Source organism: Sus scrofa, chromosome 9 (genome assembly GCF_054392235.1).
Source record: "Sus scrofa isolate SSC_HxYL_T2T_F1_AM1 chromosome 9, Sscrofa_HxYL_maternal_Yorkshire_Landrace_v2.0, whole genome shotgun sequence".
Lineage (NCBI taxonomy): Eukaryota > Metazoa > Chordata > Mammalia > Artiodactyla > Suidae > Sus > Sus scrofa.
Window position 1 is genome coordinate 109,450,524 of NC_139391.1, and position 17,484 is coordinate 109,468,007.

Genomic DNA, 17,484 nt, shown 5'->3' on the forward strand with positions numbered 1-17,484 from the left:
AATGTGACTGACAAGGGATTAATTTCCAAAATATACAAATAGGTTATATAGCTCAGTATCAAAAAAATAACCCAAACAAAAACTAGGCAGAAGACATAAATAGACATTTCTCCAAAGAAGACCTTCAGATCCCAAAAGGCACATGAAAAGATGCTCAACATTGCTAATTATTAGAGAAATGCAAATCAGAACTGCAGTTAGGTACCACCTCACACTGAACAGAATGAACATCATCAAAAAGTCTATAAATAATAAATCCTGGAGAGAGTGTGGAGAAAAGGGAGCCCTCCTACACTGTTGGTAGGCATGTAAACTGATACAGCCACTATGTTAACAGTATGGAGTTTCCTTAAAAAACTAAAAATAGAGTTACCATATGTTCCAGAATTCCAATTCCTGGATATACATCTGGAAAATATGAAAACTCTAATTTAAAAAGATACATGCACCCAGTGTGAATTGCAGCACTATTTACAATAGCCAAGACATGGAAGCAACCTAAATGTCCATCAGTAAATGAATGGATAAAGAAGATGTGATGTATTCATTAAAAAAGAATGAAATAATGCCGTTTACAGTAACATGGATGGAGCTAGAGATTATTATACTAAGTGAAGACAGAGAAAGACAAAGATCATATGATATATGTGAAATCTAAAAAATAATACAAATGAATATACATGCAAAACAGAAATTGATTCACAGATATAGGGAACAAACTTATGGTTACCAAAGAAGAAGAGGAGGGGAAAGGGATAAATTAGGAATTTGGGGTTAATAGATATATATTACTGTATATCAAATGGATAAACAACAAGGACCTACTGCATAACACAGGGAACTATATTCAGCATCTTGTATTACAAGATGTATATGTATCTGAATCATTTTGTTGTACACCCGAAAGTAAATAAAATATACTTCAATTAAACACAAAATATTATAACAACACACTATTGTGTGTAACATCATGTGGTAGGCAGGATAATGCCCCCAAAAGATGTCCACACCCTATTCCTTGGAACATGTGAATATCTTAGGTTACATGGAAATGGAGTTCAGTTTGCAGATGCAATTAAATTTGCTAAAAAGCTGATCTTGTGATGGGGAGATTATCCTGTATTGTCTGAATATCTGAATCACATGAATTCTTAACAGTGGAAGTAAAAGAAACAGAGGAGAGAGTCAGAGAGAAAATGTACATGAAAGGGACCCAACACTGCTGACCTTGAAGAGAGAAAAGGGCCTGGAGCCAAGGAATTCCAGGAGTCTCTAGAAGCAGAAAAAGGCAAGGAAACCAATTGTCACCATCAGAAAGGAATGCAGCCCTACAAACACCTAGATTTCAGCCCAGTGAGACCCATGTCAGAATTCTGATTTACACAATTACAAAATAATAAATTTGCGTTGTTGTAAATCACTAAGTTTATACGATTTGTTGCAGTAGCTGTAGAAAATGAATACACGTTACAAATAAGGATATACTTAATCTAGATTGTGCTTGATTATAGAATCGACAAACCCTCAGTTTGTCCCAAATGATGTTTCTTTTATGTATGAAAGTTGATTATTTTTGAAGAATACAAAGAGTAGCTTGAAGAGGGCAAGCAGGCAGGTAAAGAATGTGTGTTAATCTTCTTTTTATTCCCTGGAGCTTAGCTCAAATTAAGATAGAGACCAGGACCCAAGATTAGATCATGGCAGCTCTAGACTGTTCTCAATTTGCATTCAGATGAGCTCTGCTCCTGGTCATATCTTGGTCTCCATCAAGAATTAATATCTCCCACTCTGACTACGCAAACAGGAAACTGGAATTCTGGATTCAGATAGTAGTTTTTAAAAGAAAGAAAGAAAAGAAAAGAAAAAGAACAAAGAAATTCTTTAGTGAAACATATTGGAACAAGTGTACCATCCTTTCAGTTCATTAGATGTTTCTAACTAGCAGAGTTTATCAGTAATTCACAGGGCCATTATCTCACAATTTAGAATACTTTAGATCATCATAGTACTATAATTCTATCAGCATATGCCAGCCTTGGTTATGAGAGTGGCAAATGAAACATAGATTTTTTTTTTTTTAATCCCAACCAGGAACCTGACTGGGGCTGTGGTTAAAGGGTGATAGCACTGAACTGGAGGAGAAGCTCCAAAAGGGCAGAGAAAAATAGCCCAAGTTTCCCACTCATGTTTCAGACTTATCCACAGCCCTGCCTGGGGCCATTCTAGCACCTGAGTTCAAAGCAAAACCACCTTCTGGGCATTTGACTGGCAGGTTAAGACTGGGTTACATTCCATTTCAGTCAAGGGAAGGCATTGTTCTGATTAGTCATTGTTCTTCAAATGTCATACCGGTCAAGGTTTTATCTATAAACTTTTGGTTACTGCTTTCAGAATGTGAAGTTGAAAGATATGTGAAAATCTTTTGACAGGACATTTGACATGCTGACTTCTTGACGTGGTTTTTGTCCTACATTTTTTTTTTTTTTTGATACCCACTGCCCATTCCAGTTTGGTTTCTCTGGGGATAGTTTCTGGGTCTAAAGCATCACCATTCTCTATAAACATATACATTACTGGAAGATTTGACCAAAGATTAGTCAAAGCCTTACATAGCTCTAATTATTTTCCAAAGTCTGAACAAGTCCTTTCAAAGGTATAGCACAAAGAATGGAAGCCTTTAAAAAAATTTTTTTCAAGGAAAATCTAATAGGAAAGGGAGCAAGAAATAAAGAGGAAAAAAATGTGCCACGGTTGTCTTTTTCTTTAGGAGTATTTAGTTTTATACGTAACAGAGCTGTTCCTCAGAATCCACATCACCTTTATCTTAAGCATGAAATGGCAAGGGAATGGAAGAGAGGAGGTAATACTAAAGCAACGTCAGGAATAGTCAGATCGAAGATTTTGTTATCCAGAGCCCCAGCGCGCTGTTCTGCCTTTTTCAACGTGGTGAAAAAATAATTCACTGCCTGGACTAGATCATGTCTATCCTGAATGATGTTTCAAGGCCTCCCTGCAAAGAGATTGATAGCACTCCCTAGGTTTTGTGACTGTTCTTAAGCTGTATAAGGACCAAGAGTGAAGTTAGACGAAGATTTCTGCATATCAATATCAATATCTATATAGATATAGATAGAAGGAAAGGAGTGAGGAAAGGTGGGCTGAGGGAAAGAAAGAAAGAGAAAGAGAGAGAGAAAGAGAAGAAGATGAGCCAAACTGTGAAAAACCATAACCTGGGAGCCTGTTCCTAATGTGTGCATGTGCATCTGATGCTCCCTTGAAAGTAAGCACCTTCCTTCTAAAGGATGGTTGGGGAAGCAGCCGTCTTTCTTGAGCTTGGTTCCACATCCTGACATTTTTCATATGCAGTCTTTATTTTTCTATACATTTTCTTTGAACAATAAATTTTTGCCATTTAAAGTTTCTAAAGCTTGGAGTTCTCATCGTGGCTCAGCTATTAATGAATCTGACTAGCATCCATGAGGTACAGGTTCTATCCCTGGCCTTACTCAGTGGGTTAAGGATCCAGCATTGCCGTGACCTGTGGTGTAAGTAGCAGATGTGGCTTGGATCTTGCATTGCTGTGGCTGTGGTGTAGGCTCCTATTCAACCCCTAGCCTGGGAACCTCCATATGCAGCAGGCATGGCCCTAAAAAGAAAAAAACAAGCAAACAAAAAAAATAAATAAAGTTTCTAAAGCTGTCAAATGTTACTTCAAGAGAATAAAATTAAAAGAGGGCCACCATAAGGCTTATATTGGTGCAAAATCCCATTTCAGAAAAATGTATACCAATAGGCACTCTGTTTCTGTGAGGTCTAGCAGGCTTGGGAGGGCTCAGCCTCAGTGAGAAGGAATTCCCTTGCCTCTAAGTTTACCCCTGTCAATGAGATCTAACATGCCGCTGGATTGGCCTGAGATTCTTGACCTTATCTAACTCCAGCACATGGTGATTTTCCCTGGGTTAGGGCAGAGAACAAGGACGCCACCCTCTCTCTGTGCGCTGAGCAGGAAGACATTGGTCCACTCAGGAATAACTTCTAATCTGCATTTATTTCTCATCATATGTGTATGTCTGGAGCATCAAGTGAGTACAAATATATTCCTAAATATGAACAAGGTAAATAGTAAATAACCACTCAATAATCTAGACCAGGGATCCCTGTTTTACAGATAAAGTAGCTCACCACAAAGAGCCACATGGAAAAGTACTGGCAAGATAATCATTGGTCTTTGCTTTGGGTATTATCATGGCTAAAGCAGATTTTGCTGGGAGGACGATAGGTGTACTGTTCATATGGCTGTGGAGAAATATGATATTTTCTTCTATTAAGATCCTGTTTCCCCACTCTTGGGCATATATCCAGACACAACTTTCCTTAAAAAAGACACATGCACCCATATGTTCATTGCAGTTCTATTCATGATAGCTAAGACATGTAAACAACCCAAATGTCCATTGACAGACGATTGGATTAGGAAGATATGGTATATATACACAATGGAATACTACTCGGCCATAAAAAAGAACAAAATAATGCCATTTGCAGCAACATGGATGGAACTGGAGACTCTCATACTGAGTGAAGTAAGTCAGAAAGAGAAAGACAAATACCATATGATATCACATATCTGGTATCTAATATGTGGCACAAATGAACCTTTCCACAGAAAAGAAAATCATAGACTTGGAGAATAGACTTGTGGTTGCCTGGAGGGAGGGGGAAGGGAGTGGGATGTATTGGGAGCTTGGGGTTAATGGATGCAAACTATTGCTTTTGGAATGGATTTGCAATGAGACCCTGCTGTGTAGCACTGGGAACTATATCTAGTCACTTATGATGGAGCATGATAATGGGAGAAAAAAGAATGTATGTATGTGTAACTGGGTCACCATGCTGTACAGTGGGGAAAAAAAATTGTGTTTGGGAAATAACAATTAAAACAAAAACAAAAAAGATCCCGCTTCTAAAAGGCAAGGTAGATATTAGCACTTGGAAATGTTGCCTGAGTCAAGGGCTCTCCTGCAATTTTCAGACAAGTTTGTGACTTACCATCACATTTGGCTTTGTGTTTATTGAAATGTTCATGAAAACAAAGTGTCTGTTGAATTCTAATGAAGTAATTAAAAGAAATAATGCTTCACAAAAACTTAAATAGAACCTGATTGATTCATGTCTTTATTTTTACCCAAAGCAGATAAATAACCATATAAAAATTAATAAGGTACATTTACATTCACAGTCATATCTGTATATATATGAGAATACAACTAAAGAGAGAAAGGTCTTTTATTATATTCTCATATACTCCTAAAAGGAATATATACCTTTTAAGAACATATAAAATATTTGGCTAACACATAGCCAACTTAAAACATCAAGCCATCTGGGTAGGTGACACATCAAAGTCCTGGGCAGATGGAGCATCTGGAGAAGACATCAAAGACATGTGCTCCTCCCCTCAAACCTCACCCTCTGCATCTCTTCCATTTGATTGTTGCATCCCGTGTAATAAACTGGTACAGTAAGTAAAAAAAAAAAAAAAATCAAGCCAAAACAAGGGATGGCTTTTCTCGTGAAGTGTTTATAAAACTAAATATACATATATTTATGGAATAAAATCTCATTAATCCCCATTTCACACGTTTAGAATTTATAATTAATGTTCTTGGCATGACATATAAGATGAAATTCTGATTAGGTGAAATACTGGTATAAACAAAAGTATATATATATGAATATGTGTATACATTTATACATATGAAAGCTAGCAGTTTCTAAGCATTGTTTTAGTAGTAGCTCTTGTACTCAGAATAAATGTCTAATTATAAAGAAGTTAGTCCAAAGCAACAGAAATAAAAGCAAATATAAACCAATGGGACCTAATCAAACTGGCAAGCTTTTGCACAGCAAAGGAAACCATAAAAAAAAAAAAAAAAAAAAAAAAAAGACAACTTACAGAATGAGAGAAAATAGTTTCAAATGATGAAGCGGACAAGGGCTTAATCTCTAAAATATACAAACAACTTATACAACTCAACAGCAAAAAGGCCAACAACCCAATTGAAAAATGGGCAAAAGACCTGAACAGACATTTCTCCAAAGAAGATATACAGATGGTCAACAAGCACATGAAAAAATGCTCAAGATCACTGATGATTAGAGAAATGCAAATCAAAACTACCATGAGGTACCATCTCACACCAGTCAGAATGGCCATCATTAATAAGTCCACAAATAACAAATGCTGGAGAGGGTGTGGAGAAAAAGGAACCCTCCTGCACTGTTGGTGGGAATGTAAATTGGTACAAACCACTATGGAAAACAGTATGGAGGTAACTTAGAAAACTATATATAGAACTACCGTATGACCCAGCAATCCCACTCTTGGGCATATATCTGGATAAAACTTTCCTTGAAAAAGACACATGCACCCACATGTTCATTGTAGCACTATTTGCAATAGCCAGTAGACATGGAAACAACCTAAATGTACATTGACAGATGAATGGAATAAGAGTATGTATATATATATACACACACACACACAATGAAATACTACTCAGCTATAAAAAAGAATAAAATAATGCCATTTGCAGCAACTTGGATGAAACTAGAGACTCATAGTAAATGAAATAAGAGAAAGACAAATACCATATTATTTCACTTATATCTGGAATCTAATAAACAGCACAAATGAAACTTTCCACAGAAAAGAAAATCATGGACAAGGAGAACAGACTTGTGGTTGCCAAGGCGGAGGAGAAGGGATTGGGAGGGACTGGGAATTTGGGGTTAAGAGATGCAAACTACTGCCTTTGGAATGGATAAGCAATGGGATCCTGCTGTATAGCACTGGAAACTATCTGGTCTCTTGTGATGGAGCATGATAATGTGAGAAAATAAAATGTATACATATATGTGTGACTGGGTCATCTTGCTATGTAGTAGAAAATTAATAGAACACTGTAAATCAGCTATAATGGAAAAAAAATAAAATCATTATAAAAAAAAGTCAGGCCCTACCAAGTTTCTATAAGTATTCTAGAACTAAAATCAATATTCTAATTTCAAATAAAACATTATTGTTGATAAGTAATGGATAATAGCATATGTGGTGTTAAAAGCATAGATTTCCAAGCTAGGCTACCTGAATTCAAATCCTATTCTACCACTTGTAGAACCATGTGTAATATGAACTGGAGCAAGCTATTTGAAATTTCTGTGCTCCTGCTTCCTTTTTTCCTGTATGTAAAAAAATAAAAAGAAAATACTGTTGGGGTTGGTGGAGAAGCAATGAGTGACAACCCTCTATTCCCTCTCTGCAGTGAGCTGAATATTTATGTCTTCCCGAGATTCATAGGTTAAAACTCTAATCCCAGTCTGATGGTATTAGGAGGTGGGGCCTTTGGGAGGTAATTAGGTCCTGGGGGCGGAGCCCTCAAGTGAATGGAACTCATGCTTTATAAGAAGGCAAAGCAGTAGCTAGCTCTCTTTCAACATGTGAGGGAGGAGGCGATGAGAAGTCAGCTATCTGCAACTTGAAAGACAGTGCCCTCCAAACTCAACCATGCTGGTACCCTTATCTCCAGCTTGAGCCTCCAGAACCTCGTGAGACCCTCCTAAACTCTCAACCAAGTGAGAGAGAAAAGAGCTGGCAGGTGAAAACCAAATATACCCTTTATGGTGAGAAAGCTTAGGTTGAAGAAATGACTCTGGGTCTCTTAGCCAAAAGGATTTCCTAATCTGCACCCACATATTCAATTTCCTGGGCAGCACTGGAAAATCAAGCTCACCCCGTGTTCAGTGTACAGCACAGAGGAGTGGGTCAAATGTTTCACGTGGTTAAACAGCTCCCCAGGTAAGGAGAGGAGGGGGTCTGGGCGGGTACACCCAGTACCTATCCTCCAGGTAATCCTCGGGGAACTCACCCCATCTCCATGGGAAGGACAAAAGAATTGATAAGGGGCCAAGGGTCTTTCAGGAAAAGTCCCTCTTTGTGGAAACTAGAGGAGCCTAGAAGTAGTGCTTTCATGTTTGTCTTAGCTTTGAGAATTAAATGAGATGATATGTGCAGTGTGTCACACTCATGGTGAGCATATAATGTATAAGGTGTCATTATGATGTGTACTTTATTAATTATGTCACTCTGAAGATTTCACGAAGTCTGATTGGATCCAAGATATATATCCAAAGCCACCTATTAGCATTCTAGATATTGGAACCGCACTGTATTTTTAAGTTCTGCATTTTGATTTGTGTTACATTTGACTACTAACCCTCAAAATTTGGGCAAATTAGCAAGCTACATTGCACTTAGATAAATGTTTTTCCTCTCATTTGGTATTCTCTTCCAGAAAAGCTATTCCTCCATGCTGGGGCTCCTAAGTGTAGGTGTGAACTCCCAATTGGCCCCTTGCTGATGAAGCCCCATGGTGGGGGTTTCCTGGCTGATTCAGCACAAGGTACAGGTGGACAAACAGCGTCCTTTACTCCAGAAGTTAGGACTCAGAGTCTGAGCAGAATCGGGGAGCATTTCTCATCACCACACAGCAATTTATAATGGTCCTTTTTTGAGAGCCCATTGTTTATTTACAATTTCCCTTTTCTATCCTTTCTAAGGTATGTTGTATCTTTGTGTTATGACCCCAAATTAAATGCTCATAAAATTATGCTAGGTTTAAAACCAAAATTGATCAGGAAACAATTTGTTTTCTCTGTTGGAATTCACAAACCACAGTATTTCATGTCCTAGATTGTCAAGCAACTTGTTTCCAGAGGTAAACTGAGGGGTGTGTGTGGTGTGTGTGTGTGTGTGTGTATGGTATCTTTTACAGACTATGAAAATAGTCAAGTTTGTTGGCCATGTGCTAATGAAGAAGCTGAAGGAATGATGTCTCTCCTTTACCAGGTGTTTAGAGTAATAGTCCTCGTGTGAAATTTCCCCCTCCATAGCCTGGCAGCCCTGCTGGCATCAATTTCTTCAATTACTGTATGCCTGAATAATTGAAAGAGTTAAGTGAATGCAGGTTCATTTTTTTTTCCACCAAGTTCCCCTTGAGTGCTTTAGCAACATGAGGCAATTTATCATACTTTTTGTGCAACAGTGCATAGACTTTTAAAGAAGGAGTTTAGACTTTCACTTCCTGTCCAAAAAAATAAGCAGTTCTCAGGTTTGCAATGTAGAAAGTCCTGATGAGGATAGCTGGTCCAGCCATATCAGCAGACGTAAGTGGCCTCCTTGGGCCAATCATAAACCCCCTATGGCTTTTTTTCATCCTGCTTCGTTTCCCTTTGGAGAAAGACCCAATTAAAAACATTTGTGGATTTTTCTGAAGCTATTTCCTTCACAGAGGTTACATTCAGCTCTTTGGCAAGAAAAATGCCAGGGCAATTAGTGGCTCTAGGAAACCACTAGCTGTTTGTGTATTAGTTCAGAGGAAGCCATTGTGGGCAGCAGCAGCCTCTACACAGAGGTTCCTTTTAGAATGTGAATGCTTCCTAACCACTTGGAACATGCTTAGAATTTAAATCAACAGTCGTTCCTTCACAGGGGTACCTTGACTGTATATTCCAGATTAGAAGATGTCATGACACCATTTCAGCAAGGACATAGGTTTCTTTTCATCATTCTTCTCTGCTCACCAGCAACTTGTGAGCAGTTATTTCCCTTTAACATTCAAGAATGTTCTCTGATAGACTTCAGGAAAACCTGCTGCCGAAAGAAGGATAAGTAACTTAGTCATTTCCTAGGTGACATTCTAATAAGAAACCTGTTTTTGGACAATAGCCCAGTTGGAACTAATTCTCCACTATCCTTCCTGGTCAGGAAATAGTATGTCCAAATTAATCAAATGTTCTGGTGCCTTGTAGGCTCCAATGTTTAGTGTAGTGATGGTGCTGCAACTTACAGGGTAATCAATTTGTGAAAAATTAGAAATAATTAATTATAAAGCCAAGAGGAATATTAAATTTTTCCTTGACTGAGACTTTAGCCTAGGATCTTGCAGGTACTTCTTGGTCAGGATTACGAACAGCTGTTAGTTTCCAGTGGCTCTACAAATCGTGCAGGTTAATAAGGTTCTAGTAAATAGAATGCCAGAAAACTGAATTTATAATAGCGCTCAAGCATTAATACAGAATGTAATAATCACACCTTTCCAAAGAAACCAACAGAGCCTAAAATATTTTAATGGCTTAAATTAATCTTAAAGACACTATAACTTTTGGAGGCTTTTTGCCTTTTGAAAATAGAACAAAACTGCCAAGCAGGGGAAGTTTGGATAGGGTAAGAAGAAAATGTATATTTGATAATACACTGTGAGAAAATAAAACCTGTTATGTGGTGGCTATCTAGAAGCCCAGCTTTTGAAAGGATAGGATTTACATATTTAAAAATTGGATTTTTGTAATGGAAGATAATATGAGAAAAAGAATATATATATATGTATGTATGTATGACTGGGTCACTGGATCCCTTTGCTGTACAGCAGAAATTGACACAACATTGTAAATCAACCATGCCATAATTTTAAAAACTTAATTGGATTTTAATCACAAACGTCATTTACAAGTTTGAAAAGCTTTTAAATGCAATTGATCTTGGTTTTTAGTCCTACTATATAACCATTCAAATTTTCAAAACAGATAAATTTGTAAAAGATCCGATCTTTCACTTTAAGAGAAAGCCATTAAAAAGGGGATAGAAAATCCAGTACAATTCCAGAGACTTATGGCCTGAAGGACACCTGGAGTACACTTGCTGAGGGGAGACCTAAACATTCTTCCCCAGCAGACCAAAATCCAATCTTATTTTTGGCCTAGGTTTTTTATTTGGGGTTGGTTTGTTTATTTATTGCATTTTTAAAAGTTGAAGTATAGTCAATTTGCAATGTTGTGTTAATTTCTGCTGTACAGCAAAGTAATTCAGTTATACACATACATGCACTATTTTTTTTATATTATTTTCCATTATGGTTTATTATAGGAAGTTGAGCCATACAGTAGGATCTTGTTGTTTATCCCTCCATATATAAGAGCTTACATCTACTAACCTCAACCTCTCAACCTTTCAATCCATTCCTCAATCAACCCCCTCCCCCTTGGCAACCATAAATCCATTCTCCTTGTCCATGAGTCTGTTTCTGTTCCATGGATAGGCTCATTTTGGTCATATTTTAGATTCCACATAAAAGTGATATCATATGGTATTTGTCTTTCTTTTTCTGAATTACTTAGTGTGATCATCTCTAGTTGCATCCATGTTGCTATGAATGGAATTATTTCATTCTTTTTTATGGCTGAGTAGTATTCTATTGTGGGAGTTCCCGTCATGGCTCAGTCGAAAAAATCTGACTAGCATCAGGGATCATCACTGAGTGATCCCTGGCCTCACTCAGTGGGTTAAGGATCTGGCATTGCAGTGAGCTGTGGTGTAGGTCGCAGATGCCGCTTGGATCTCATGCTACTGTGGCTGTGGCATAGGCCAGCAGTTACAGCTCTGATTTGACCCTTAGCTTGGGACCCTCCATATGCTGTGGCTATGGCCCTAATAAGACAAAAAAAAAAAAAGGAGAAGTATTCTTTTGTGTATATATGTAGCACATCTTCTATATCCATTCATCTGTTTGTTGTTTCCACATCTTGGCTATTGTAAATAGTGCTTCTGTGAACACAAGGTATGCATGTATCTTTTTGAATTACAGTTTTATCTGGATATGTGTCCAGGAGTGGTGTTGCTTGATCATATGGTAACCCTATCCTTAGTTTTCAGAGGAACTTCCATACTGTTTTCCATAGTTGCTATACCAATTTACATTTCCCCCAGCAGTGTGGGAACATTCCCTTTTCTCCACATCCTCTCCAGCATTTGTTATTTGTTGACTTTTTGATAATGACCATTCTGACCTGTGTGAGGTTATACCTCTTTGTAGTTTTGATTGCATTTCTATAATAATTAGTAATGTTGATCTTTTTTTTTTTTCATGTGTCTATTGGCCCTTTGTATTTCTCATTTGGAGAAATGTCTGTTTAGGTCTTCTGTCCATTTTTTGATTGGGTTGGGGTTTTTTTGTTGTTGTTGAGTTTATGAGTTGTTTGTATATTTTGGAAATTAAGCCCTTGTCAGTCACACAATTTGCAAATATATTCTCCCATTCTGTAGGCTGTCTTTTCATTTTGTTTATGGTTTCCTTTGCTATACAAAAGCTTATAAATTTTAGTTGGTCCCATTTGTTTATTTTTGTTTTTATTTCTATCACCTTGAGAAACTTACCTAAGAAGACATTTATGTCAGAAAATGTTTTGCCAATGATCTTTTCTAGGAGCTTTATGGTACCATGTCTTATGTATAAGTCCTTAAGCCATTTTGAGTTTATTTCCACGTATGGTGAGAGGTTGTGTTCTAAATTCATTGATTTATACGTGGTTGTCCAAATTTCCCAACACCACTAGCCAAAGAGACTGTCGTTTTCCCATTTTATGTTCTTTCCTCTGTTTTTGAAGGTTAATTGATTGTATGTGTGTGGACTTATTTCTGGGTTCTCTATTCTGTTCCATTGATCCACATGTCTTTTTTTTTTTTTTTTGGTATTGACCCAGGTTTATCTTAAGATTTCTCTGTACAGCCAACTCCCTTAGTCTATACTGAAAACAAGAATTACATTTCAAAACTTCTAATTTTTTTTTACTTTCTCCTAATACCCATTACATAAAATGAAGCACAACCATATATTTTATCATCTATCTTCCCAGATTCTTCACTTAAAATTTGATTAAGGAAATCATACACTTTGAAGATTGGGAACATTGAATTGCCATTCATATTCTGTTGTGGTTTTAGCTTCAGAATGTGAATTCTGCCTCTGTTCTTTTTATCCCAATAGGTAATTCAGAGTTTCCAGAAATGGAAACTTCTGAGATAGTCAGTTTACTCTTAATGCCAGAAGACCTTGAGAAAAGATGTCTTTGATGATTTCACCATTCCACAATCATCCTGTTTTAGTGAAGTTGTCCTATAATGTCCAGTCCTGCCTGAACTTGTGTCACTTGGTGATGTCTATTAAGTTTAGCTAAAACTGTAAGTCATCATACTCCAACTGATTCCCATTCAAAAAGGAAAAATATTTGGTTTTCCCTTTTTTCTTTATAAAAAGGCAATTGTCTCAAAATTATGTAAAAAATTAGAATTTTTAAAAATATTTCAAGTAAAATAGCACCCTTAGAGGTGATTCTTCTGAACTATGGTTTGCATTCAAAGATCTTCTGGATCTCCCAAAATAAAATGAATTTTCCCTCAAATCAGAGTTCCCTATGGCACATTAGGTTAAGGATCTGGCATCGTCGCTGCAGTGTATGGGGTCTCTGCTATGGCATGGGTTCGAGCCCTTGCCTGGGAACTTCCACGTGCCATGGGCATGGCCAAAAAAATAAGTAAATAAAATAAAATACACAGATCATTACTGCTAGAAATGCCTTGGAGAGCATGTTGGTACTGAATGCTTGCAGCTACGAAAGGAATAGGAATTTGAAATATTTTCAAATTACCAATTTCACTTTCAGATCTCCCAAGTGCTTGTAATTTGTTGTCTAGTTACAACAAAATTGCCTCTGTTAAAAGTCAACGAAGTATGAATCCATGTTTAACTAGATCTGTGGTCTTTGGTAGTGGTGATGTTGACGTCTATAAAACTATATTTTAGAGTATATTGTCTATAGGTTATAATTCATTTATTCATTCATTCACATTCTCATTCAAAAGTATTTTCATGCCAACTTTCTACAAGGCTCTGCTTTAGGTGATATAAGTATGACGACTTACCCAAGGATTCTTTTCTCAGAAAGCATATAGTCTGTTACTGAGAGAATGCTTGTAAATAAATAAATACAACCAAAAAAGAACTTTTAGGTAAGTGCAGTCAGAAGCTATGGGGGAGTTTAGAGAAGGGCAGTAATATAGGTCAAGAAGAATTTGAGTTGGCTCAATTTGTGGAGAATGTTGCTTTTGACTTGCACGTTAAAAGATATTTAAGAGTGAAACATTTAGGGATAAGAGTAGCAAGTTAACTCAGGCAAGAGAGAAAACAGAGATCCACAAACTTGGTACATGGTCAGGGATCATGTGTTTCAGCCCACCTGAAGTGGAGAGTGAAAAGGGAAGGAGGACTGGCAGCCTAAGTGGGAGCTGGAGCCATGAATACCTAGCTAAGTGTACCAGAAGGAACCAGCAAAGCATTTTGAGCATGAGCAGTAATTTGTGACCGGAAATAGCATGAGGGCAAACTGAAGGCAGAGAGAAGTCAGGATTCCCTTTGAGAGATAATGAAGGCTTGAAGTAGGGGGTGTCAGTGACACCAGCTTATGCAGAGATATCCAACAAGTAGATGTGCCAATTTTGAATCCTTCTGTAAAATAACAAGGAACCCTAATGCAGAGGTCTCCCAGGCAATCTTTCTTCTTGTCACCTCTCTTGGCATGTCTCCTCCAGACCTGCCTTGCTAGAGTCATGCTCCTGTTAAGAAGTAGGAGTAGTCCTCTACTTCTGGCTTGTTCAGTACGTAGCAAGGAGGCAAGAGTGATGTGGGACCACCTCTGGACATCTTCAGGGGTTGTTCGCCTTTGATAGTCACAGAACTCTAGCTTGGTTGTGCCATCCCCATCTTCTTTAGTTCTGTGCCCTGGAGACAATACCCTGCCTAGATGCATAGCCCCTGCCTTCCTCACATTATCATCGACATGATCACTTTCTCCATCCCAATCACTAATCTCCTGGTAGCTCCTCAAACCCAGCAAGTCTTTCCAACCTCAGGGCCTTTGCACATGCTATTGCCTGGAACATCTGTCCCATTGATTTCCTATGTCTAATACTTTGCAAGCCTTAGCTTACATGTCATCCCCTCAAGTGGCCTTATCTGATCACCTTCTCTAAAGAAGGTCCCACTTGCTATTCTCTATCTGAGCTCTCAGTTGTTTTCCTACCTATTACTTAGTACAACTTAGAGTTATTTTATTTGTATTCTTAATCATTTTTTTGCCTCTTTTCCTGACAAAACATAAAGTCTATGATAAGAGAAACCAAGGCCTTTTTCTTGATCACTGTATTCCTAGCACCAAGAACTGGGTCTGGCACTCCATAGGAGGCATGCAATAAGCAATAGTTGAATTAATGAGTGAATGAATTAGTGAATTAATGAATGAGCCACCTATTCAGGAACTTCTATATAACCTAACACAGCCATCATTTACCTCCAAATAGTTCAGTTAAATGTAAAATGGATAGCAACAGTAGCCTTCAAATTAATATATTCTTATTAAAAAAATACACATGATCCCCTTGGTGATATTTGGGAAATAGAACATAAGTAAATTCTCCTTAAATGTATGAATTTCCATAAAATCTCTGTGCCACACTGTGTTGCCATGTTTTACAGCCTTTTAAAATGAAATAGAGGAGTTCCCATTGTGGTACAGCAGAAATGAATCCAACTAGGAACCATGAGGTTGCGGGTTCAATCCCTGGCCTCACTCAGTGAGTTAAGGATCTGGCATTGCCATGAGCTGTGGTGTAGGTCAAAGACATGGCTTGGATCCCGTGTTGCTCTGGCTGTGGAGTATGCCGGCAGCTGTAGCTCTGATTCGACCCCTAGCCTGGGAACCTCCATATGCCACAGGTGTAGCCCTGAAAAGCAAAAATAAATTAATTAATTAATTAAATAAAAATGAAATAGAACAGAGAATAGAGTAGAAAACATCGGAGTGCATTGCATGTAACAAATATAGTTTCAAGAAACTTTTTAGTGTGTGTGTTGGTGCTCACAACATGAAATTATTTTTTATTGTGGCTCAAAGTCAGTATAGGCTCTGGTATTTTCCATGTTATCCTAATCCCTTATCTGGCAGCCGTCACAGCTGTTCAAAGCCAGCACTGAATTGTCATGCTGCAGTGTTATGATTCCTTGTGGCCTATTTGCACTGGAAGCCTTCCAACAAATGCAAGCCAAAATTCAATTTTTTTTAGTGTTTTGCTATTGATCAGCATACCTTAACCTCTCTTCGAATGCTCATAGAAAAGTGTTCTCAAAGCTCCTTTCACTGCAGAGTGCTGGGCTGCATTCAAGTTAACTAGGAAAAAAAAAAAAAACACTCATGAGTTGGACAGCAGTTAGGATTTGCTGTTCTTTACATCAAGAGTTTGAACAATGATTTGACACACAGTGGCACTATTTGTTAAAATATAATTGATGTCAACTCCTTTTTTCTTTGTCCCCTCTCTCAGCTGCCTGCCTTGTGCTGGGCTGTATGATTTTCCCCGATGGCTGGGATTCAGATGAAGTAAAACGGATGTGTGGAGAAAAGACAGACAAGTACACTCTTGGGGCTTGTTCAGTTCGCTGGGCCTACATCCTGGCTATCATTGGGATTTTGGATGCCCTCATCCTCTCGTTTCTGGCATTCGTGCTTGGTAACCGACAAGACAGCTTGATGGCTGAGGAACTGAAGGCAGAAAACAAAGGTAAGATTGCTTTGGGGAATCCTAAGGTAAGATTGCCTCAGACACACCAAGTGACACTCTCCATTCTTTCCAGTCTGGTACCAGTGCATTTCCTTTGGGTCTAATTTGCCACATCTTTTAATGTTGTCTAGTCCACAGACTTTCCCCGACTGGAGACATTTACATGGTTAAAATAGTGTATTTTTACATTTACCTTTCTGAGGTTCTCTGAGTCCATTATTATTTAAATACATTTTTCCACTTTCTTCTTCCTTCCCTCTCTGAATTAATGGCTATGATACAACTATTTTATTTTATTTTATTTTTGGTCTACTCTTCTTTTGGTCTACACAGAAAGTGCTGCCTCTCCATGTATTCAGGTATTTTCCTAGTCGAAAGAAATACCTGGGAGTCTTCAAAAATTATTTGTAAGCATCTTTATTAAACTGCTTACCATCACTATGTTTGAATTCAGACTCAACCTCTTAGAAAGAAATAGAGATATTGGCTCCAAATAGTTAAATATTTCAGTATTAACCTAATTAGCTGAATTTTAAACGTGTTATCTGGGTAAGCAAAAGTTGTTGGATTTCTTTTTATAAAGAAAATACAGGGAGTTCCTGTAGTAGCACAGCCGAAATGACTCCAACTAGGAACCATGAGGTTGTGGGTTCAATCCCTGGCCTTGCTCAGTGGGTTAAGGATCCAGTGTTGCCATGAGCTGTGGTGTAGGTTGCAGATGTGGCTCGGATCTGGCATTGCTGTGGCTGTGGCGTAGGCCGGCAGCTACAGCTCTGACTAGACCCCTAGCTTGGTAACCTTCATATGCTGCGGGTGCGGCCCTAAAAAGACAAAATAAAATAAAAATTAAAAAAAGAAAATGCCTTGTTTCTTTATGCATATGGGAAATGTTTATAAAGAAACATGCACACAAAAAAATAGAATAAAAAATAGGATGTTGACTAGTTACTGATACAAGAATATTATAATGTGCCAGT

At 37.9% G+C, this 17,484-nt stretch overlaps 2 protein-coding genes across 4 annotated transcripts in view; one reads left to right on the plus strand and one right to left on the minus strand.

The window, feature by feature from the left end:
* Nucleotides 1-17,484, minus strand: part of ORC5 (origin recognition complex subunit 5) — a 1,223,002-nt gene that overhangs the window by 645,229 nt on the left and 560,289 nt on the right. The gene's annotated exons all lie outside the window — the stretch shown is intronic.
* Nucleotides 1-17,484, plus strand: part of LHFPL3 (LHFPL tetraspan subfamily member 3) — a 552,997-nt gene that overhangs the window by 366,903 nt on the left and 168,610 nt on the right. For all 3 annotated transcript variants that reach the window (XM_021063498.2, XM_021063499.2, XM_021063497.2), the window contains exon 2: nucleotides 16,271-16,507. In XM_021063498.2, the coding sequence (XP_020919157.1) occupies nucleotides 16,271-16,507 (237 nt within the window). The remainder of the gene's footprint in view (nucleotides 1-16,270; nucleotides 16,508-17,484) is intronic.